General features: G+C 56.2%; 1 protein-coding gene across 2 annotated transcripts; it reads left to right on the forward strand.

The window, feature by feature from the left end:
* The first annotated feature begins 5,008 nt into the window (after positions 1 to 5,008).
* On the forward strand, positions 5,009 to 17,729 carry NLRC3 (NLR family CARD domain containing 3). Of its 2 annotated transcripts, XM_007521985.3 has the most exons (17): positions 5,009 to 5,219; positions 5,308 to 7,018; positions 7,728 to 7,814; positions 8,420 to 8,503; positions 8,775 to 8,858; positions 10,219 to 10,302; positions 11,764 to 11,847; positions 12,395 to 12,478; positions 12,757 to 12,840; positions 13,021 to 13,104; positions 13,381 to 13,464; positions 13,632 to 13,715; positions 15,214 to 15,297; positions 15,611 to 15,694; positions 16,305 to 16,388; positions 16,582 to 16,665; positions 16,886 to 17,729. In XM_007521985.3, the coding sequence occupies exons 1-17, from the start codon at positions 5,042 to 5,044 to the stop codon at positions 16,974 to 16,976; spliced, it is 3,159 nt and encodes a 1,052-aa protein (XP_007522047.2). In that variant the 5' UTR covers positions 5,009 to 5,041; the 3' UTR covers positions 16,977 to 17,729. The 2 variants fall into 2 exon arrangements, with proteins under 2 accessions (XP_007522047.2, XP_060028465.1); XM_060172482.1 differs by lacking the exon at positions 13,381 to 13,464.
* The last annotated feature ends 4,444 nt before the right edge of the window (positions 17,730 to 22,173 follow it).

A 22,173-nucleotide genomic window follows, 5' to 3' on the forward strand; every position in this document is an offset into this window, starting at 1 on the left:
ACGTACCCGATGCTGAGGGAAGGGAAACTCGGGAGAGGCCTGCTTCTACCTATGTGGCTTGGGGTGGGCCGAGGATCCCCCAGTCTCTCCACTGCCCCCCCCAAAAGCAAATATCTGCTGGCAGTGCCCCAGTGGCCCTGCTAGAGCCCCGTTACTGAGCGCCTGTCTGTGGGGTGACCGGTAGGTAGCCCCAGTCTGGCTGTGCCCCCTGACTTGGGGTGATGACGAAGCTGGGGAGCGACTGCTGTGGCTCACTGATTTGTGTGTGAGGCTGTTGGCTTCTGAAAACAGACAGGAAGGAGGGTTGAAGTGGAGCCGGCACAGGAAGAGGTGAGCAGGGCCACCGGGGCTGGGGACCATGGGAGGGGCTGTCTGTCACAGGGGACACCAGGAGCCAGGGCCTAGCTAGCCTGCACAGCCCCGGAAGGCTCTCCACATGCAGCCCCCCAGGGCCCAGGCCAGGCACCCCGGGCAGCGAGGCCCAGGAGGTAAGTGGGGTCCACCCCTCAGTGCAGGGGAGAAGAGGAGAGGGCCAGTAGGAAGCAGGACTGGGCCAGGGTGCGGACGATGCACAACCCACAATGGCCGGAGTGCCAAGCCTGGCTCTGGGGTCAGAGCGGGAACTCGAAGGGCAGGAAGGGGCCAGCATGGACAAGCAGGCGGGCAGACGCCAGTTGCAGCAGACAAGGTGGGGCTGCCCCAGGGACTGGGGTGCAGGGCCCTGAGGGCCTCTCCCTGGGGAAGAAGCCTGCATCCCGGGGTTCCCCAACCCCCCATGAGGTGCCTGCTTCCTGGCCCCAGGGCACTCTTCTCCCAGGCTCCAGGAGGGGGTGCAGCCCAGGCACCTCTCACTGCCCCTGGGGATGGCACAGTCAGAATGCCGTATGGCAGCCCGGGTGTGTGTCCATCCTCCAGGCAGGTGGTTGGGCGCTGGCTGGGCAGCCCCTGTGAGGGGGGCTGAGGTGGGGGGAGCAACTGTGTGGAGCACTGACTGGAAACCGAGCCCTGGCAACACCTTAGTCCCCTGAGCAGGCGCGACTATAGGCACTGGGCTGGTCCCCGATCAAGCTTCCAGGCCACAGGGTGGTGGGAAAGCCCATGGGGGTGGGGGGCAGCCTTGGGCCTCTGTGGACCATTGGCCTCAGGCCTGCAGCTGCCCAGGCCCACGGGCTGCCTCCCAGGCTCAACTGTACCCACAGGCCGAGTTTCAGGCCAGCCTCAAAGCCCTGACCCCATCCACGCAGGCTAAGAAGAATGGGCCCTGCCGGGCTGCGCTCTGGGCTTGTACACTGTGGCCCAGTGGTCTTCCTGGGTCACCAAGGATGAGGGGTCTGAAACTGAAAGCCAGGCTGGGGAGGGGTCTTATCTAAGCAGAACCCAACAGGGGAGAGATAAAACACAGGACTCATTCATTACATCTGCATCTCAGATAATGAAAAACAGCCCTTCCTCCCCTCCTTTCCTTTCCTTTCCTTTCCTTTCCTTTCCTTTCCTTTCCTTTCCTTTCCTTTCCTTTCCTTTCCTTTCCTTTCCTTTCCTTTCCTTTCCTTTTCCTTCCTTCCTTCCTTCCTTCCTTCCTTCCTTCCTTCCTTCCTTCTTCTCTTTCTTTTAACAAGAACCCTGCTCAGCTCTGGCTTATGGTGCTGCTGAGAATTGAACCTGGGATCTCTTAGAGGAATCTTGGGCATAGAAGTCATCTGCATAACCACTATGATATTTCTCTCCTCGCCCACTTTTTTCTTGACGACAGTCATGACAGGCCAATCTTCTCATTCTTCTATTTGACAAAGAGAGAGAGAGGAGCAAAGAGAAGAGACCCCACAGCACTGCTCCACCATGCACAGAGTTCCTCCAAGCTGTTCATGGTGTTCTCATGTAGTGCTGGAGCTTAAAGCCAGCACCTCACACATAGGAAGGCATGCACTCTGCTGGCTGAGCTTTTTCCTGGCCCCGGGAAGACTTCTGGTGTGAGTTTCCTCAATATTACATGGTACATGCTTGCACTGAAATAATCACTGAGTGTTTACCTGAAAAGCAAATCTCGTAGTCTGTCCTGTGCTTTATTTTGTGAAAACTGAGGCCCCAGGCCCGAGGTCAATGGGGTCAGAAATATCTGTGTCCAATCAGGAGGGGACGTGGCCCCCCACACCGAGGCCCGTGACTAGTAAAGGCCTTGCTCTCTGACCCTCCAGGCCACACATCCCTGCCTCTTCCTGCCCGGGACTATCTCAGTCATCTTCTGGCCACTCTCTAGCCCTGAGGGGCCATATTCAAAATACAAGAAAGCCAAAAACAGACAGAACACCTTAGGAGATGGAACAAGTCAAAAGCAACTTGGAAGGAGGTGCAGTAGCTGAAGTATTGAGCCCTCAAGCAGGAGGTCCTGAGTTCGAGCCCTTGCATCACATGTGCCAGAGTGATGCTCTGGTTCTCTCTCTCCCCTGTTCTCCTCCTCTCTCACATACATAAATAAAGTCTTTTTAAAAATTATTTTAATATTTATTTTCCTTTTGTTGCCCATGTTGTTTTACTGTTGTAGTTATTATTCTTGTAGTTACTGATGTCATCATTGTTAGGACAGACAGAAATGGAGAGAGGAGGGGAAGACAGAGAGGGGGAGAAAAAGACAGAAACCTGCAGACCTGCTTCACCACCTGTTAAGCGACTCCCCTGCAGGTGGGGAGCCGGGGGCTTGAACCAAGATCCTTATGCCGGTCCTTACGCTTTGCGTCACATGAGCGTAACCCACTGCACTACTGCCTGACTCCCATAAATAAAAGTCTTTTAAGTAAATAAAAAGGGAGGGAGCAGATAGATAGCTTACCAGGTAGGGGGCATGCTTTGCCATGTAAGTAGCCAGTTCTAGCCCCAGAACCACGTGGGAGCTGAGGAAGCTCAGGTGCTCTGTGTGGGGTCTCTACCTATCTCTCTGTCTGAATGAAAAGTAGTCCAGGGAGTCGGGCGGTAGCGCAGCGAGTTAAGTACACATGGCCGAAGCACAAGGACCCATGAAAGGATCCCGGTTCGAGCCTCTGGCTCCCCACCTGCAGGGGAGTTGCTTTAGAAGCGGTGAAGCAGGTCTGCAGGTGTCTGTCTTTCTCTCCCCCTCTGTCTTCCCCTCCTCTCTCCATTTCTCTCTCCATTTCTATCCAACAACGACGACATCAACAACAATAATAACTATAACAATAATAAAAACAACAAGGGCAACAATAAATAAATATTTTTTAAAAAACGCAAGGGCCGGCATAAGGATCCCGGTTTGAGCCCCTGGCTCCCCACCTGCAGGCAAGTCGTTTCACAGGCAGTGAAGCAGGTCTGCAGGTGTCTGTCTTTCTCTCCCCCTCTCTGTCTTCCCCTCCTCTCTCCATTTCTCTCTGTCCTATCCAACAATAATGATATCAATAATAACTACAACAATAAAACAGCAAGGGCAACAAAAGGGAAATAAATAAAGTTTAAAAATTTAAAAAAAAAGGAGAGGAGAGAAGAGGAGAGGAGAGGAGAGGCATCACATCACTGTTGCACGTTCCTGAAGTTCCCCATTACAGGCATTCCCAGATGGTGGCCAGGGCTCCGACCCAGGCCCTTACACACAGTCACATGTGCACTCTATCCCAATATCATATCCTTAAGGAACAGATCCTCAAATCCTCAATAAAATCAAGTGGGATCTGCTCCTAGAATGTAAGGGTAGCTCAACACACTAAAGTCCACAACATCTCCACTGACTCAGAAAAAGACATGTGACAGAAATGCTATTTGGTGATCAAAACATCCAATAAACAAGGACCAAGAAGAACCGACCCCCACAGAGGGAAGCCCATGCACGAAGCCCACAGGTGCGGCCCCAGTCCGGTGCTCACAGGAACCTGGGAGGATGCCGGGGCAGGGGCAGACACTGTGGGACAGAGGCCGGCGAGCACACCCCCCGGGGCCCCCTCACCCCCACGGCACTGCGATGCTACAGTCAGTGAACACTACTTCACCCATGTTGAACTTCCTTCAACTGGTCCCACAGACAAAGGCTCATGCTGAGTTAAGACATCTGGGAACCTGCGACAAGTACCAGTTCTGGGCATGTGCTTGGTGTTTGGAACTTTAGTCAGTGAACCTCTCCTCTGAGACCCAGAGGCCACGGGTGGGAAGGGACAGGTCAGGCATGGCCAGGGTGTGGGCCAGGGCAGAAGTCAGGGCATGGGTTAAGGCAAGGGTCAAGGATTAGGTCAAGCCATAGGTCAGAGATCGGGTCAGGCCATGGGTCGTGCTCTGAGTTAGAATGTGGGTCAGATGGGAGTCAGGCAGCGGGTTAAGCGCACATGGCGCAAAGCACAAGGACCATTGTAAGGATCCTGGTTCAAGCCCCCGGCTCCCCACCTGCAGGGGAGTCGCTTCACAGGCGGTGAAGCAAGTCTGCAGGTGTCTCTTTCTCTCCCCCTCTGTCTTCCCCTCCTCTCTCCATTTCTCTCTGTCCTATCCAACAACAATGACTTCAATAATAACTACAACAATAAAACAACAAGGGCAACGAAAAGGAATAAATAATTTTTTTTTTAATTAAAAAAAATGTGGGTCAGAGTTATGGACGGAGATGAGAGTCAGGTCTGGTTCAAGGTCATCTTTTCTCTTCTAGGACAGAGGATGAGAGGTGGCTGAAATCCACCGAGGTCCTTGGACCCTGCTACAGGTGAGGAGGAGTAGTACGGAGTCACCCCTGCACACCACACATGGGGATACTCACCGACTCATCCCTCCCCAACCCTGGCGCCTCCTGCAGCTCTGTCTTGTCAGCGCTTTGCGGGGGAGGTGCGCAGCCCCTCCACACAGGTGGCTCTGTCCCCCCCTCTGAGTGCGCTCTGCTCACAGCCCCCCACCCTCCAGGTCACCAATGAGGACACAGCGGCCTAGGAAGCTCAGGAGGCCTGGCCAGTGTCACATAGCAGGTAAGTGGCACAAGGGCTCACCTGTTCCAGGTGCTGGACGCGTCATGGCAGGCTTGCCCATCGTTTCTCCACAACTCCTGGCGGCCAGAGTGGGCTCCATGAGGAAGCAGGAAGTGCGGACGGGTGGGGAGGGCAGCCAGGGCCACAGCGCCAGTTCACCGGCCGAGCAGGTGAAAGCCCTGGTGGACTTACTGGCTGGGAAGGGCAGCCAGAGCCCCCTGACCCTGCAGGCCGTGGACAGGACACCAGACTCCCCTCGGGGTACCCGCAGCAATGGTAGGCAGAGGCGGGGTCCCCAGTACCCCCTCACCACCTCCCCCCAGCCTCCCAGCTCTCCAGTCTCCACTCTGGCTTCTGTCCGCAGACTCCAGGATGCAGAGGCACCGTGAGGTACTGCTGGGCAGGCTGGGGGACGGCCCCGAGCAGGGGGGTCCCCAGCTGAGCCGCCTCGTGCTGGTGGAGGGCCTGAGCGACCTGCAGCTGCAAGAGCACGACTTCACACAGGTGGAGGCCACTCGGGGGGACCGGCGCCCTGGCCGGACGCTGCCACTGGACAGGCTCTTCCGGCCACTGTCGCGGGTGTCCGTGCCACCCCGAGTGTCCATCACTGTGGGGGTGGCCGGCATGGGCAAGACTAGCCTGGTGCGGGCCTTCGTGAGGGGCTGGGCCCGGGGGCTGGGCGGCCGGGACTTCTCCCTGGTGCTGCCCCTGGCCTTCCGGGATCTCAACGCCCACGAGAGGCTGTGCGCCCACCGGCTCCTGAGCGTGTCCTGCCCGCCCCTCGGGGACCTGGGCGCCTCAGTGACGGCCCCTCTGGCCAGGGTCCTGCTCATCCTTGACGGCCTGGATGAATTCAAGGCACCGCTGGACTTCTCGGACACGGCGGCCTGCGCAGACCCCCGGAGGGAGCTGCCGGTGGACCAGCTGGTCACCAACATCATCCGGGGCAGCCTCCTCCCCCAGGTGGCCGTGTGGGTCACCTCCCGGCCCGGTGCAGCCGGCCAGATTCCGGGGGGCCTGGTGGACCGGATGACCGAGCTCCAGGGCTTCTCAGAGGAGGAGGTGCGGGCATGCCTGCAGGGGCTGTTCCCCAAGCAGCCGGTGCTGGCCGAATGGGTGGCGGGGCAGGTGCAAGCCGACCGAGCCCTCTACCTCATGTGCACCGTGCCCGCCGTCTGCCGACTGGCGGGCCTGGCGTTGGGCTACCTGGGCCGCCGGCAGGGGCCCGGGGACTCGGAGCTGCCCCGCAGCCTGAGTGAGCTGTACACCTGGTACTTGCGGCTGGCGCTGGGCGGGGCGAACACGTGGGCCGAGCAGGCAGGCCGCAGGCTGGTGGGCACGCTGGGCCGCCTGGCCTTCCAGGGGCTGCTGCGCGGCAGGACCGTGTTCTCCGAGGCTGACCTCAAGGCCAGCGGCGTGGAACCCGCGCTGCTGCAGCAGAGCGCGCCATGCAGCCGCGTCCTGTGGCGGGAGGATGCACTGGGCCCCGCGGCCGCCCCCGCCGCCTTCGCCTTCGCGCACCTGTCGCTGCAGGAGTTCCTGGCGGCCGCCTATTACCTGGGCGCCGCCCGCAGGGCCATCTTCGACCTGTTCGCGGAGGGCAGCGTGTCCTGGCCGCGCCTGGGCTTCCTTGCGCACTTCCGGGCGGCGGCCCAGCGCGCCATGCAGGCCGAGGACGGGCGGCTGGACGTCTTCCTGCGCTTCCTGTGCGGCCTGCTGGCACCCCGGACACTGGGCCTGGCGGCCGGCTGGCTGCCAGCGGCGGGTGAGCTCGGGGGCTACCGGGCACCTGCAGCCGAGCTGCTGCAGGGCTGCCTGCAGCCGGCAGGGGTGGTGAGCGCGCGTGCCATCAACGTGCTGCACTGCCTGCACGAGCTGCAACACCCTGAGCTGGCCCGCGCCGCCGAGGCCGCCCTGGATGCCAGGGGCCCACCTGCCACCCCGCACCGCGCCGCCCTGGCCTACCTGCTGCAGCTGGCGGACGCCCGGGCCCGCGAGCCCGGCCTGCCCCTGCGCCTCAGCCCCGCCGACCTCCAGAGCCTGCTGCCGCAGCTGTTGTACTGTCGCACCCTGAGGTGGGCCGGGTGGTGGGGGTGGCGGGGGGCAGGCCCAGGGCTCCTCCCAGCAGCTCCGCAGTCTGGGGCCCCTCTCGGGTTCTAAGAATCCTCCTGCCGCCTAGGGCTGAGCAGGGGTACTTCGATAGACCACCACCCACCGGTCTTGGGAGGGACATGGTCACACGGGGCCGCCCCTTGTCTGTCGTAGCTGCCACAACTCCACTGTTGGACAAGGCCGTGTTCCCTTGCTTGGGGCAAAGGGCTTCAAGCACACACAACACTGCCTCAGAGAGAGGGAGGGAGGAGAGGCACCAAGGTGCCACCCCAACATCCTAGGAGCTCCCCGTGGTGCTGTGCAGTGCTCCCATGTGGTCGACGCCCTTGAGGCATCAAACCCAGGGCCTCAAGCATAGGAAGGCTCACACTCTGCCTGATTCCTCCGCCTCTATGTCTCACAGAGAGAAGAGAGGGAGGGACAGACAGGCAGCACTGCACTTTGAGGCACGGGGGGGGGGGGTGCCCGCTGCTGGGGAAGCTGTGCCCACTTGCCCTCCCTCCCCCCGCTGCTCTGGGCCTTGGCCACACAGGACCTGAGAGCAGTAGGGGGATAGGCGGTGTCCAGTGACCGTGTTCTGAGGGAGGGAGAGGCTCCCAGGTGGGGTATCTGAGATGCCCTCCCCAGCACATGGGCAGCCTCCCCACTCACCCTGTTGCTCCTCCTGCCCAGGCTCGACACCAACCAGTTCCAGGACCCGGTGATGGAGCTGCTGGGCAGTGTGCTGAGCAGAAAGGACTGCCACATCCAGAGAATCAGGTGCGCACCCCCTGCCCGCCCCACTCGGGCTGCAGTGCTTGCTTCTGCCCTTTCCAGAAAGTTCCAGAGGCCCAGTGCCTCGTGTACAGGGAAAAGGAAAGACACAGGTACCTAGTCTGGGTGCTGCCCATGCTGAGGAGGCACTAGCCCACCCCCATCTCTGTTGCCCCCTCCCCAGCTCCCCCTCTCGCAGCAGAAAGGCTGAGAGGCCAGCCCCCAGGTCCCGGGAGCTGAGCCAGAGGCAGTTTCCACAAGCAAGTGCTTGAAGTTGGTCATGGGGGGGAATGGTTTGCTCTCAGAAATTAGACCTCAGGATGACTAGGGATTTGTACTTGCTTCTTCCTGGAGAGCAAGCTCCAGCAGGCTGGTGCCTGGGGTCCCAGAGGCCAATTCTGGCACTGGCCCATCTGATAGCTCTCTGTGTAGATGTCGTCCCAGCTGGGGGTCTGTCCACTCCTCTGGCCCAGGCCTTCTGCTGTAGGGCTCACCATCTCTGCACCTGCACCAGGCCCTGGGGGTGCCGGGAGGCGAGGGCTTGGACCTGAGGCCTGGTGCTGAGGCCTGGTGCTGGCTGCAATGACTGCTCCTCTCCCTCTCCTGGGCAGCTTGGCTGAGAACCAGATCAGTAACAAAGGCGCCAAAGCTCTGGCCAGATCCCTCCTGGTCAACAGAAGTCTGACCTCTCTGGAGTAAGTAGGTCCAACACCCCTCAGGCGGGAGGACTTAGGAGCTATCATCGAGGCCCCGGATGACCCCACCCCAGGGGCTGGAGTGTCAGGACCCTGAACCCCGCATTCCCATACTCCATGCCTGCCCCCCACCCACCACAGGCCAGCAGCTCCTGCTCTGCCCCCCCCACCACCACCACACACACACTGGGCTCAGCTGGGGGACCACCACCTCCTTGAGCTCGGTCTGGCTCTACCCAGCAGGGTTCACAGCTTCTTTCTCCCGCTCCAGCCTCCGCAGCAATGCCATCGGGCCGCAGGGGGCCAAGGCACTGGCAGATGCACTCAAGATCAACCGCACCCTGGCCTCGCTGAGGTATGAGGTACACCGGGGAGCACCGTCAGAGGGGCCTGAGCCCCTGGGCACAGCGGGGTCTTGTGTCCAAGCCAGTGCTCAAGTCCCAACTCTGCCCTGGCCTGTGTCTATGCCCTAGACAGCAGAGCCAAGGGGGTCCCCATGGTCACCCTACTCTTAAATGAGTACATGCTGTTTGATTTCTTCAAGTGAAAGTGATATAGAAAATTCACTTTTGGGAGTCGGGCGGTAGCACAGCGGGTTAAGCGCACGTGGCACAAGGCACAAGGACCGGCGTAAGGATCCCGGTTCGAGTCCCTGGCTCCCCACCTGCAGGTGTCTGTCTTTCTCTCCTCCTCTCTGTCTTCCCCTCCTCTCTCCATTTCTCTCTGTCCTATCCAACAACGATGACATCAGTAACAACAACAATAATAACTACAACAATAAAACAAGGGTAACAAAAGGGAATAAATAAATATTAAAAAAAAAGAAAATTCACTTTTTGGAGCTGGGTGGTGGCACCCTTGGCTGAGCGCACATATTATAGTGCGCAAGAACCTGGGTTTGAACCCCCAGTCCCCACCTGCCGGTAAAGCTTCACGAGCAGTGAAGCAGGTATCTGTCTCTCTCCCTCTTGCTATCTCCCCCTCTCTATCCAATAATAAATAAATAAGTAAATTCACTTTTTCCCCCTTTTTACCAGAGGTTCAGCTCTGGTTTCTAGTGGTGCTAGAAACCACTAGAGGATTGAACCTGGACTTCAGAGTCTGAAGCATGAGAGTCTCTTTGCATGACTGTTATGTTATTTCCCCCACCTAAAATTTACCATTTAAAAAACTGTACTTAAAAGGCATGGAACCAGCACAGCTGTGGGGGTCGTTTCACTGTAGCCTCCCCCATACTGAGGCTGTGGCCGGGACCATGTTTATGTCCTCCAGAGACCAGGGGCCCTGGCGCCCTTGACACGCAGGTGCTCAGAGACCTAGGGGAGCCCCAAGGCCAGAGCAGCCCCGGGCAGGCAAAAAGATCCCCAGTTCTGGGAGTTGAGCGGCAGCGCAGCAGGTTAAAACGCAGGTGGTGCAAAGTGCAAGGACTAGAGTAAGGTCTGCAGGTGTCTATCTTTCTCTCCCCGTCTTCCCCTCTTCTCTCCATTTCTCTCTGTCCTAACAATGACAACATCAATAACAACAATAACTACAACAACAATAAAAAACAAGGACAACAAAAGGGAAAATAAATAAATATAAAAAAATTTAAACTAAGATCCCCAGTTCTGTAGTGGAGGACTTTGCTCCCTTACGCTTCATGAGCGGTCACCCCTCACCATGGTGGGTGTCCTCAGGGGGTCAGTTGGTGACATGCCTCCCCCTTGCCTCCACAGCCTCCAGAGCAACGTGATCAGGGATGACGGCGCCAAGTCCATGGCTGAGGCCCTGGCCACCAACCAGACCCTCTCTGTGCTGCAGTGAGTAGGCACACCTCTCCCTGCTCCGCTCTATTGTTTTCCCTTCTTCCAAGGGCCAAAGCCTGTTCTCCAAATGAAGGGATGAACGGGGGGTCAGGGGGACACAGCTTGCCGACCTGCTGGGATGACCCTCCAGAAATCCGGTGTCCGCTGCTTCTCCAGAGAACAGGTGTCAGGGAAACAGTCTAAACCACGGAAACGCCTCCACATGGCAGGAGTGGACAGGCCCTCCCATCGCCATGACTGGCCAGTGAGACTGTGGCCACTGCACATGGCCCTCAGGACGGGCACCACCCTGACCTCGGGGAAGAGGGCAGTGCATGGTCAGAGTTTACCCCAAACCCACCCTCCAGTACAGCCAGCTGCTTGCTTGCTGTTGGCCTCTCCTAGGAAGGATGACAGCCCTCCTCCACAGTCAGGTCAGCTGCAGTGCCGTGGTGCCCTCCATGTGCACCCCAGGGCTGGTGCAGCCCTAGCCAGTGTGCCCTACCTGTGAGAGGCTTGCCCAAGCCTTCAGGAGGAGTCACAGGTGTGGCAAGGGTCAGAGAAATCTTTCACAAGTGCAAGCTTCTGCCAAGGAAAGGAAGGGGGCTACCCCTTCACTTCTTGGAACCAAGGGGAATTCCACTTTGTTGACTCTTTTAGCCTCTAGGGCCAGGGGCTATCTCAGTGGGTAGAGTGCAGGCCTTACTGTGTGCGAGGCCCTGGTTCAATCCTGACACCACACTTGTGGACTACAGGATGTCACTGGTGGCCCTGCAGGATGGGTGGAGCTTTGGCGTCTCTCCCTGTCTCTTGGGGAACACGGAATAAACTCTTAAAAAGCTAGGGTGGGTGAGACAGAATAATGGTGATGCAAACAGGCTCTCATGCCTAAGGCTCTGAGGTCCCAGGTTCAGTCCCCAGCACCACCATAAACCAGAGCTGAGCAGGGCTCTGGCGGATAGAAAAGGAGAGGAGAGGAGAGGAGAGGAGAGGAGAGGAGAGGAGAGGAGAGGAGAGGAGAGGAGAGGAGAGGAAAAGTAGTGAGGCTCACATGGGGGTGGGGTGTGTGTGTGTCCTGCTGTTCTGGAACAAGGACCACTCCCTGACCCCTCAATCCTCCAGCTGTCAGCACAGCCTCTGGACAGAGTCTGTCTGCAGGAGGTGCAGGAGTGGTGCAAGGGGGCTGCAGGGCTGGAGAGGGGCTGCTGCTGGCCCAGATGGAAGCAGGCTGTGGCAGGTGTGAGAAATCCCCACTCGGGAGGGGATGAGGTGGGCAGTGTGCGATGCTCAGTATCTCTGGCTGCTCATGCCCCGTCTCCCATGCACGTCCGCCTGGTGGCACTGCTTTGGCAACACTCTGCACCCCTTTCCTGGAGACCCTGAGAAAGCAGTCGGCCCTCTCACCTTGCACCAGGCTGGCCTTTGCCCGGGGGTGACTGTGGCCGGCTTGGCTGCAGGACTCTGTCCTCTCCACAGCCTGCAGAAGAACACCATCGGGCCCTCGGGAGCCCAGCGGATGGCCGACGCCCTGAAGCAGAACAGGAGCCTGAAGGAGCTTGTGTGAGGGGGTGCAGGAGGCCGTGTGGCACTCCCACAGCCTGGCATAGTGCCTAGCCCAGTGCACGTTTGTGAACATGAGGATAGACTGACGGATGGATGGACGGATGGATGGATGTTCAGACAGATGGATGGCTAACTGAATGAATGGGATGATGGGTGGGTAGATGGATGAATGAACGGACGGATGGGTGAGCAAATTGACAAGTGGATGGCTGGATGGGTGGGGTAGATGGACAGGTGAGTGGGTGAGTGGACTGAGAGATGAGTAAGGAAGGATGAGAGAGTAGGTGGGTGGGAGGATGGTGGGTGGGAGCGGGACAACTGACCTGGGGCCAGGAGCGGGAGCCCCAGGACCGCGGCAGTGAAGCAGTCCTGAGTGGCGGGCTCCACGTGCCGCCTTCCCTGGCCACCTCTCAGAAAGGCTGGGACCCTGTCAGAGGTTCCCTACTGGCCAGCCTCAGCCAGTATATGCATGGGTCCCTGAGAGAGGCAGACAGGCCGCCCGCCCCCACTGCGTCAGGAGACTCACCCTGACTATGTCTCGCAGGTTCTCCAGTAACAGCATTGGCGACGAGGGTGCCCAGGCCCTGGCGGAGGCCCTGAAGGTGAACCAGGGCCTGGAGAGCCTGGAGTGAGTCCAGCGAGGGGCTGCCTGGCCAGACCCCAGATCCTCCTGCCCCGCTCACCAGCACCCCCAGTTCCATTTCCCAAGGGTGGGATGTTGGTTCTGGACTTTTCAGAGGAATGACCCTTGAGAGGCTGGTCTGGGGCTGAAGGAAGTCTCAGTGTGGTCTCCAGGGGAGGCAGAGTCCAGCCTTGGTGCTGGCTGATGGGCAGCGCTGAGGGGTGGGCGTGGGGGGCCTGGCTCCCTCCTGGGCGGCCAGACTGAGTGTGCCCGTGTGTCCCCAGCCTGCAGAGCAACTCCATCAGTGACCCAGGGGTGGCGACGCTGACGATGGCCCTGTGTGCCAACCACACACTCCTGAGCCTCAGGTGTGTGTGGCGTGTCTAGGCGGGTGGACGTGGTGGGCACTTGTCTGGAACCTGGAGGCCTGGTCATCCAGCTCCTGGAGGGTGGGGAAGCTGCCCCACCTGGGCCTACCCTGAGGCCCTCATCCTCCATGGCACCTGGGTCAAGGGTGGGCTCCCCTTTGATTTCTGCTCCTTCCTCAGCCTTCGGGAAAACTCCATCAGCTCCGAAGGCGCCCAGGCCCTGGCTGGAGCACTCTGCGCCAACAGCACCCTGCAGCACCTGGAGTACGTATGGGCCCAGGAGCTCCTCAGACTCCCTAGCCTTACCAGTGCCAGGGTGAAGAGGGGTCCTGGCTCAGGCCTTCCCAGCAAATACGAGACAGTGTGTGTGGGGGGGGGACCTGCCATGGCCCCAGAGGCGACCCCTCCTGGGCAGAGGTGTCAGGATGCACTGCCCAGCAGGTGGTCCTGGGGGGAGGGCAGAACCTGGAACCCGGGGGGTGGTGGTGGCGAGGACAGGGCTCCTGGCTGGCCCTCACGCGTCTCTACCCACCCCCCCAGCCTGACTGCCAACCTGCTGCATGACCAGGGTGCCCAGGCCCTCGCGGGGGCAGTGGGAGGAAACCACGCCCTTACCTCCCTTCAGTGAGTCTGGACAGTGAGCTACTGGTCACCCCAGCTGGCACAGGGGGCTCTCCGCATGGTCTCAGGACTGTGCTTCTAGAGGCTGAGCTCCAAGAAGCTAAGTGGGAGGCAGGGTCCACCTCCCATTGCCTGCCCGGCCCCGGTCACATATCTGTCTGTCTGTCCAGCCTGCAGTGGAACTTCATCCAGGCCGGTGCTGCCAAGGCCCTCGGACAAGCACTACAGCTCAACAGGAGCCTGACCAGCCTGGAGTAAGTGTGCAGGGACATGTGGGGTACGGGTAGCCCCAGCAGCGCTCAGCACACAGCCCCCCGCCCAGAGCCAGTGGGCAGGCACCTCCCTAGCCTCTACAGCCTCACTGTCGCAGCCCAGCTACAAGGGTGCCCAGCTTCTGGGGCACACAGCAGCACCACTGCCATCACAGTCAGCTCTAAACCAAGTCAAGAAAGCAAACCCAGACCCCCTGTTCCAGTTTCCATGCCCCCATCCCCTGCCCCCACCCACCCCGACCCCCCACTCTGGCAGCCAAGGCTGGCCTTTGGGGCCCTGCCACCGAGGGCCACCCCTCCTGTCAGGGTCAGGTTCCCAAGGCTGTTGGTGGCTGTGGGTGGCTGTGGGTGCTCCTGCTTCTTCTGGCCGAATAAAGGTCCCAGTTGCTCAGAGGGCCTTTTGCTGACGGCGTGGGGCTGTTCTAGATTTTGGCCACTGAGTGTTCACTTCAGCTGTCTTGGGCGGGAGCTGGGAGTGATTCAGTCTCAGCCCTCTGCCTCTCTGAGCCCTGTGTCTCCTCTCTGTGCTCCAGATCAGGTTGGCTCTGCTGCTGGACTCCCACAGTCTCCCTCAGCTTCTGTTCTGGCCTATCCGCCCTTGAACAACTCCTTTCTTGCAGAAGCTTCTCTCAGTTACAGTCCCTCCTGTCCCCCAGGCCTCGCCTTGCCTCCCCCAGGGCCGCCCCCCTCCATCCCACCTGGAGTCCAGCTGCTGTGGTCTCCCCTCCCTGTGCCCCCCACTCACCACACTGCTGCAGCATCTCCACACCATGCCCATCTGTTCTCTGCCCCTGTCCCAGCCGTGACACCTGTGGAGGGAAGTCTGACCCTGAGTCTGGCTCGCAGGTCCCCCAGACCTACCATCTTTGCACCCCCCTTTTCTTGGGGAGCTCCTCCCCTCTCGCTCATCCCTGGGGTTCAGGTTCTAGGCAGCAGTGGGGGGAAATTCAGGCACTGGTAGTGACCATGCCCTCCATCACCTGCCGGTGTGAAACGCAGACTGGTCAATGTCCACTTGAGCTGTGTCCCTCCAGTGTGACACGAGGCAGCAGGAGTGGCCTGGGGTCTGAAGCTTCCATTCCACTCACCTCATGCTCTGTGGATGGCAACTGAGTCCCTTCCCTAGTTTACCACGAGGATCCCTTTATCTTTTTTTATTGATGCCATCGTCATTAGATAGGACAGAGAGAAATGGAGAGAGGAGAGGAAGACAGAGAAGGAGAGAGAAAGTTAGACACCTGCAAACCTGCTTCACCGCCTGTGAAGCAACTCCCCTGCAGGTGGGGAACTGGGGGGCTTGAACCGGGATCCTTGCGCTTCTCACCATGTGTGCTTAACCCGCCGCGCTACCACCCAACTCCCCACGAGGATCCCTTCTGCAGACCCCATCCTTCTGTGAGCTAAGTAGGAGGCCACGCAGTTGTACCCCAGAGTGCCCACTGGCCCTGGCCCCGCGCCCAGGGTCACAGCCCATGTGCAGCTTGCAGGAGAACGCCATCGGGGATGAGGGCGCCTGTGCGGTGGCTGCTGCGCTCAAAGTCAACCCCGTCCTCACTGCTCTCTAGTAAGTCTGGGCCTGGGGCGCCCGAAAGCTGGCCCTCATCATCTGACACCCCTCATTGTCACCTTCCCGTTCAGAAAGCACTGGCCATCGGGCATCACACACTAGACAGTAGGGGCCAGGAGCAGTGTCTGGGTCTCTTCCCCAGTCGCTACCACATCCTTGTCCTTGCGGCCAGACCTCTGGCCCAGGTGCCAGCCTTGTCTCTGGACAAAGCGCAGGCCAACAGTTCTGACCTGTCAGGGGCAGAGAACACTTGGGATGTGGGGGGGTGAGGGCTGAGCTGCCTGGACACTGACGCTGCCTCCTCCCCTAGTCTGCAGGTGGCCTCCATCAGAGCCCCGGGGGCCCAAGCGCTAGGGGAGGCCCTGGCTGTGAACAGAACCTTAGAGATTCTTGAGTGAGTACTCTGGTCTCTGGCTAGTCTCTTGCCCAAAGAAACCAAGGCATTGATTCTAAGTGGAAAAAAAAAAAAAGAGAAAAGAAAGAAAAGAAAAGAAAGAAAGCCAATTTCCAGGTGGTCTGGGAGATAGCACAGTGAATAAGGTATTGGACTCTCAAGCATGAGGTTGTGAGTTTGATCCCTGGCAGCACATGTACCAAAGTAATGTCTGGTTCTTTGTCTCCTATCTTTCTCATTAATAAATAAATAAAATCTTTACAAAAAAAATAAAGATTAGAAAAAAAGCCAACTTATGTGCCCTTCCCCCCTCAGTCACTTGGGCCAAGTGTGCCCCTGTCCTCATGTCCACACCCCTAGGGGCCAGTCCTCCTGTGTCCTGTCCTCTCCTATGTTCCCGCTGTGGCCTGGCCTTGCCAGGCTGACTGTGTCCTGTCGAGGGGCTCACACTCCAGCAGGACCTCAGGCTCTATGGCATCTCAGGAGTCTGCTAAGCACGTGGAACCTGCGAGACACAGTGCTTTCTGGGGAATGGGGAAAGGGTAGGGGGCTCCCACAACCCCCCCCCCCAGCTATTACTGAGCCCTGTGTGCCCCCTCTGCCCGGGCAGCTTACGAGGAAATGCCATTGGTGTGGCCGGAGCCAAAGCCCTGGCGAACGCTCTGAAGGTCAACTCCAGCCTCCGCAGACTGAAGTGAGTGGGGCCAGGACCTGTGGGCACTAGGGTTCCCTGTCCCCTGCCACTGCTCCCCTGTAAGAGGAACAATGGCCCCAAGTCCCTGTTCCCAGCCCAGTGCCACCTGGCTGGATCAGGTATGCACAAACCCATCCAGAACTGCCTCCCCCATGCAGTGCTACTCACTGGCATCTGTCTGTCCTCTGCACAGTCTGCAGGAGAACTCCCTGGGGATGGATGGGGCCATCTGCATTGCCACAGCACTATCCAGGAACCACGGGCTCCAGCACATAAAGTGAGTGGGGCCTCGGCCTCGCCCCCCCCCCGCCCTCTTCTCTCTCAAGAACTATAGGGGAGCAGCTGAGACCGGGCCCCCAGCCCTGCAGGGACGCTGGGTGCCTTTGAGCTGTGTCCATGGGAGGGTCCTCGGTGGCTCTGTGTTAGTGTGGGCACCACCTGCTCCTTCCCAAGCAGAAGTGCAGCTGAGAGCACTCTGGCCCCATCCTTCTCTCCAGTCTCCAGGGAAACAACATCGGGGACTCTGGGGCCAGGATGATCTCAGAGGCCATCAAGACAAATGCTCCGTCATGCACAGTGGAGATGTGAACAGAGTTCCTGGAGGTCGGTTAGCTGGCGGGCATGTGGAAGCGGTGGGCACTGCCCAGCAGGAAGGCTGTTTGCTAGAGGTCTCCTCGTGGTCTGGGAGATGCTGGCTGCAGGAGGAGCAAGGCAGGTGCTGCAGAAAAGGACTTGTCATCCCTCCCAGACCAGGCTGGGTCCCGGCGTGGGGAGAGGGCCTTCTGTCCCTCGCAGGGGGCTCAGAGATGTTCTCCTTGAGGCTCAGCAAGTGAAAATCCAGTTTATATCTTGAGGTCTTCACAGGTCTACAACTTTCTTGGGGTACTGGAGCTAGAAGCCAGGTCCTTGTAACTCAAAGCATGTGCTCTGCCACTGAGCTCATTCCTGGCCCCTCAGCCTTCACCTTTAAGTTATTACTGCCGCCCTCTCCACTCACTGGCGAAATCCACACCTGTGAAATGAACTGCCAAATCAAGCTCATTGCACTTTGGTGAGAGAGGGGACAACTCCCTTTTCTCTAGAAGAAAAGCAGGCTTGTGGGGCTGGTTGTTGGCACATCTGGTTGAGCATATGCTACAATGTACAAAGACCTGGGTTTGAGCCCTCAGTCTCCACCGGCAGGGGGAACGCTTTGCGAGTGGTGAAGCAGAGCTGCAGGTGTCTCCCTACCTGTCTGTCTGTCTGTCTATCTATCTATCTACATATCTATCTCCCTTCCCTCTCAGTTTCTGGCTCTCTCTATCCAATGAATAAAGATAATTTTAAAATTCAAAGAAAAGCAGGCTTTAGAATCCTTAGTGATATATGGAAAAGTGATGGAAATTTTGGGAAGATGAAAACTTGATAGGCCTCTGGAGACAGAAACAAAACTTTTCTCCAGTATTTCTTTCACCTTTAATCTGTCACAAGACCTCAGAGACTGGGGCTACACTGCCATTTCCTGGAGTGCGGCTGGGAGTTGACTCCTTTCTAACCTTCCACTGAATTAAGATTCTAAAATCACTCTGTGCATGCAATTTCCCTTAAAAAGGCAAGCTGAGGGCAGGGGGAGATAGCATAATGGTTATGCAAACAGACTTTCAAGCCTGAGGCTCCGTCAAGTCCCAGGTTCAACCCCCACACCACCACCATAAGCCAGAGGTGAGCAGTGCTCTGGTAAAAAAAAAAAAAAAAGGCAAGCTGAGCACTCAACTAGCATACGCTCCCTCAGATATCTCTGTGGAAAGGAAGAATAAGCCATCCAGGATGCGGAGCAGTGGAGAAAGCACTGGATTCAAGAGCACGAGGTCCCAAACTCAATCTTTGGCTGGCATGCGCCAGAGGGATGCACTGGTTCTCGCTCTCTCTCTCTCTCTTCCTCTCTCTCTTTCATTGATAAATTATAAAAAATAAACCTTAAAAGGAAAAATAATCCAAATGGATGTCACACCTATCAGCTAAATACCCAAGGAGAATGTTCATGAAGATGACAAAGTGTTTATCACTTTTTAAAATTTTTCTGTTATTTTTTTATAATTAAAAAAAATATTTTTATTACTGGATAGAGAGAACTTGAAAGGGAGGGGGAATACAGAGGAGGAGAGAGACAGAGAGATACCTGCAGCCCTGCTTCACCACTCGTGAAGCTTTTCCCTGCAGATGGGGACCAGTACTTATCACTTCTAAATATTAACAGAGGGTACAGTTATTCCAGTTGTTTCTCTTCAAATGAGCAATTGAGCAAGAACCATTGATGGTGCTAACACCATGAGGAAAGCCTGTAGCAGAAGATCATCTCTGGTCTCAAAGTGACACAAAAGGGACCTTACAGATGGAGGAACTCTGTAAATGCTGCCTCAGCATCCGTATGAGCAGGGCAAATGGACATTGTCAACCGCCCTCCCCCAATTGACAGGCTGAGGACCATTGATATGTGTGTGTATATATATTTTAACCAGAGCTCTGATCAGCTTTAGCTTATGGTGGTGGTATGGGGGTTGAACCTGGGACTTTGGAGCCCCAGGCAGGAGAGTTTCTCTGCATAACCATTATGCTATCTACCCCTGCCCTTATGTCATATTCTTACCCAAAATGGTCACCTGAATCTTAATCATGAGGGGATAATCAGACAATATCCAAATGGAGGAGCAAAACTAGCTGGATCACTTAGAAAAATGCCCCTGATGGGAGTCAGGAGGTAGCGTAGCGGGTTAAGCGCACATGGATCCCGGTTCAAGCCCCGGCTCCCCACTTGCACTTCACAAGTGGTGAAGCAGGTCTGCAGGTGTCTATCTTTCTCTCCCCCTCTGTCTTCCCCTCCTCTCTCCATTTCTCTCTGTCCTATCCAACAATGACGACAACAATAACTACAACAATAAAACAACAAGGGCAACAAAAGAGAATTAATAAATATTAAAAAAAAAAAGAAAAATGCCCCTGATATGAAAACCACAAAAGGCTGGAAGCTATTATAAGTTACCAGACCTTAAAAACAAATTAAAAAATTTAAATCAATTAAAAGAGACATTAATAACTTCCTAGTAAAGTCTTCTAGGCCAGAGGTGGGAGGGACCAGTAACAGAGAGTAATTTGGACATTTAAGTGCCACTGGACATGGGCTTATGGATTAGTTTTTGGGTCATCTGATTAGAAGCTGAGTGTGGAGCTCCAAGGAGACACTTCTTAAAGCAGTCTTAAATAAATCAACAAAGTGCATCCAGGGTGTTTCTGTTGGGTTGCTCAACAGAGCTAAGTGTGACAGCAGTCAAATCTGGCAAGACTGTGTTTAACTCATTACAAGACCTCAGAGTCTGGGGTTATGGGAGTGTTTCCTGGAGTCTGGCCTGTGTTATCAGGGGAGATGAGGGGAGAGAAAGCATGCTCTGCCCACCAGAACCGGAAGAGCCCACCCGCCCCAGCTCAGCTGGTGGTTATAAAGGAGAGGGGTTACAAGGAACAGTGGCAGTACCTGCAGAAGTCAAAAAGGTGGCCTTGGAGCTGTGGCAATGAACTGTGGCAATGAACTCAGCCTCGTGGCTGGATTTCATTGTCGTTTTCATCTCAGACAGTGTCTGTCTACTGCTGCGTGCTCAGGGCCTCCAGTGCCTGTTATTTCTGTGATGTCTAGTCTGCTCTCAGTTCCACCCAACAGTTTTCATCTCCAAAGTCCTGCTTGACTTTGCCAACCACCAAAATAACTTTCTAGTTTGGTCTTTGCTTCAATTATACACACATACACACACACACACACACACACATACACATACACAGAGAGAGAGAGAGAGAGATTCAACTGCTTCCACTCGTGCTCAAGTTTTCCTCTAAACAAAAGGAAAGGAGAAGAAACATCCCCTGGCCATTCAGAATGTTCTTTGTTTCCGTTTTCCTTCCCTGGCTCTGTCCTTTTTTTTCATCCTCCTGGCTGGTGATCAAAACTCATTGTGTTGGCTTCTACTCCCAGCCATTACTTGAAACCTAACTTGTCAGCAGGCTTTTAGTGAAGATTTCCTGTGGGCCTTGATGACTCCTCAGTCTCAAGCACATCTGAGAGAACCCAGCACCTTACCTCCTATCTTTGCCAATCCTCTCCTGCCTTCAGTCCTGTAATGTTAGCTCCCTGCAGTTCCTCTACCTTCCCACTTCTGTTCAACACACTGAAAAAATTTAACATACTTTCCCTAATTATTAAAGCAAAACATACTCATTGTAGAAAATTCTTTGACAGTTTCCTTTCCCAGCTCCTGGAGGACTCTTCCTTGTAGACATAGGTGTCTGTCCTGAGCTCTATAGTCTCAGCCCGGATGCACTCACTCTCTCCCCAGGAATCTTAAGCGCAGATGGCCTTAACCCCCATTTCCAGCCTCGCCCCACTGTTCCCGTGTGCTTGTCTTCTAGAAACTCTTTCCTGTGGCCTTATCTGGAAGACAGCTAAACCAAGAGAGTGCATGCTTTACCATGAGCAGGACCTGGGTTCAAGCCTCAAGCCCCACATGGGAGCACCATGCTGAGAGTGCTTAGACTGAAAAACAGTCCATTGTGAGCAGCGGAACCTGGCAGCCGCAAAGCCCCTGGCGAGCCTTTAAAAAGAATTCCTTTAGGGGCTGGGCAGTAGTTACTGTGCTTAAGGATCCAGGTTCAAGCCCCAGTCCCCACCTGCTGGAGGAAAGCTTCATGAGATTTAAAGCAGTGCTGCAGGTCTCTATCTATCTCCCTATCTCCCCCTTTTTCTCAATTTCTGACTGTTTCTATCCAGTAAATAAAGATAGATAGATTACAAAATTAAAATAGGGAGTCGGGCTGTAGCACAGTGGGTTAAGCACACATTTGCAAAATTCGAGGCCCAGCATAAGGATCCTGGTTTGAGCTCCCGGCTCCCCACTTGGAGGGGGGTCGCTTCACAAGCGGTGAAGCAGGTCTGCAGGTGTCTTTCTCTCCCCCTCTCTGTCTTCCTCTCCTCTCTCCATTTCTCTCTGTCCTATCTGGCAACAACATCAATAACAGTAATAACCACAACAATGATAAAAACAAGGGCAACAAAAAGGAAATAAATATTAAAAATCAAAATAAAAATAAGAAAGTCGACATCATAGTCTGAGAGGTACAACAGTGTATAAAGCACTAGACTCTTGGGGCTAGATGGTGGCACACCTAGTTGAGTACACATTACAGTGCACAAGGACCCAGGTTCCAGTCCCCAGTACCCACCTGCAGGGGGAAAGTTTTACAAGTGGTGAAGCAGTGCTGTAGGTGTCTCCCTGTCTATCTCTATATCTCCCCCCTTCCCTCTCGATTTCTGACAGTCTCTATCCAATAAATAAATAAAGATAATAGAAATAGAAAAAAATCTTTAAAAAAGCACTAGACTCTCGAGCGTGGAGTCCCAAGTTTGGTTCTGGTAATGCTCTGGTTCTTTTTCTCTCTCTCCCCATCTCTAACAATATTTTTAAAGATTAAAAATCCATTCCTGGGGGTCGGGCGGTGGCGCAATGGGATAAGCGCATGTGGCGCAAAGTGCAGGGACCGGCGTAAGGATCCCTGTTCGAGCCCCCGGCTCCCCACCTGCAGGGGAGTCGCTTCACAGGAGGTGAAGCAGGTCTGCAGGTGTCTATCTTTCTCTCCCCTTCTCTGTCTTCCCCTCCTCTCTCTATTTCTCTCTGTCCTATCCAACAACAAGGGCAATTGCGTCAACAAGGGCAATAATAATAGCCACAACGAAGCTACAACAAGGGCAACAAAAGGGGGAAAA

The sequence above is a fragment of the Erinaceus europaeus genome, chromosome 15 (assembly GCF_950295315.1).
Source record: "Erinaceus europaeus chromosome 15, mEriEur2.1, whole genome shotgun sequence".
NCBI lineage: Eukaryota > Metazoa > Chordata > Mammalia > Eulipotyphla > Erinaceidae > Erinaceus > Erinaceus europaeus.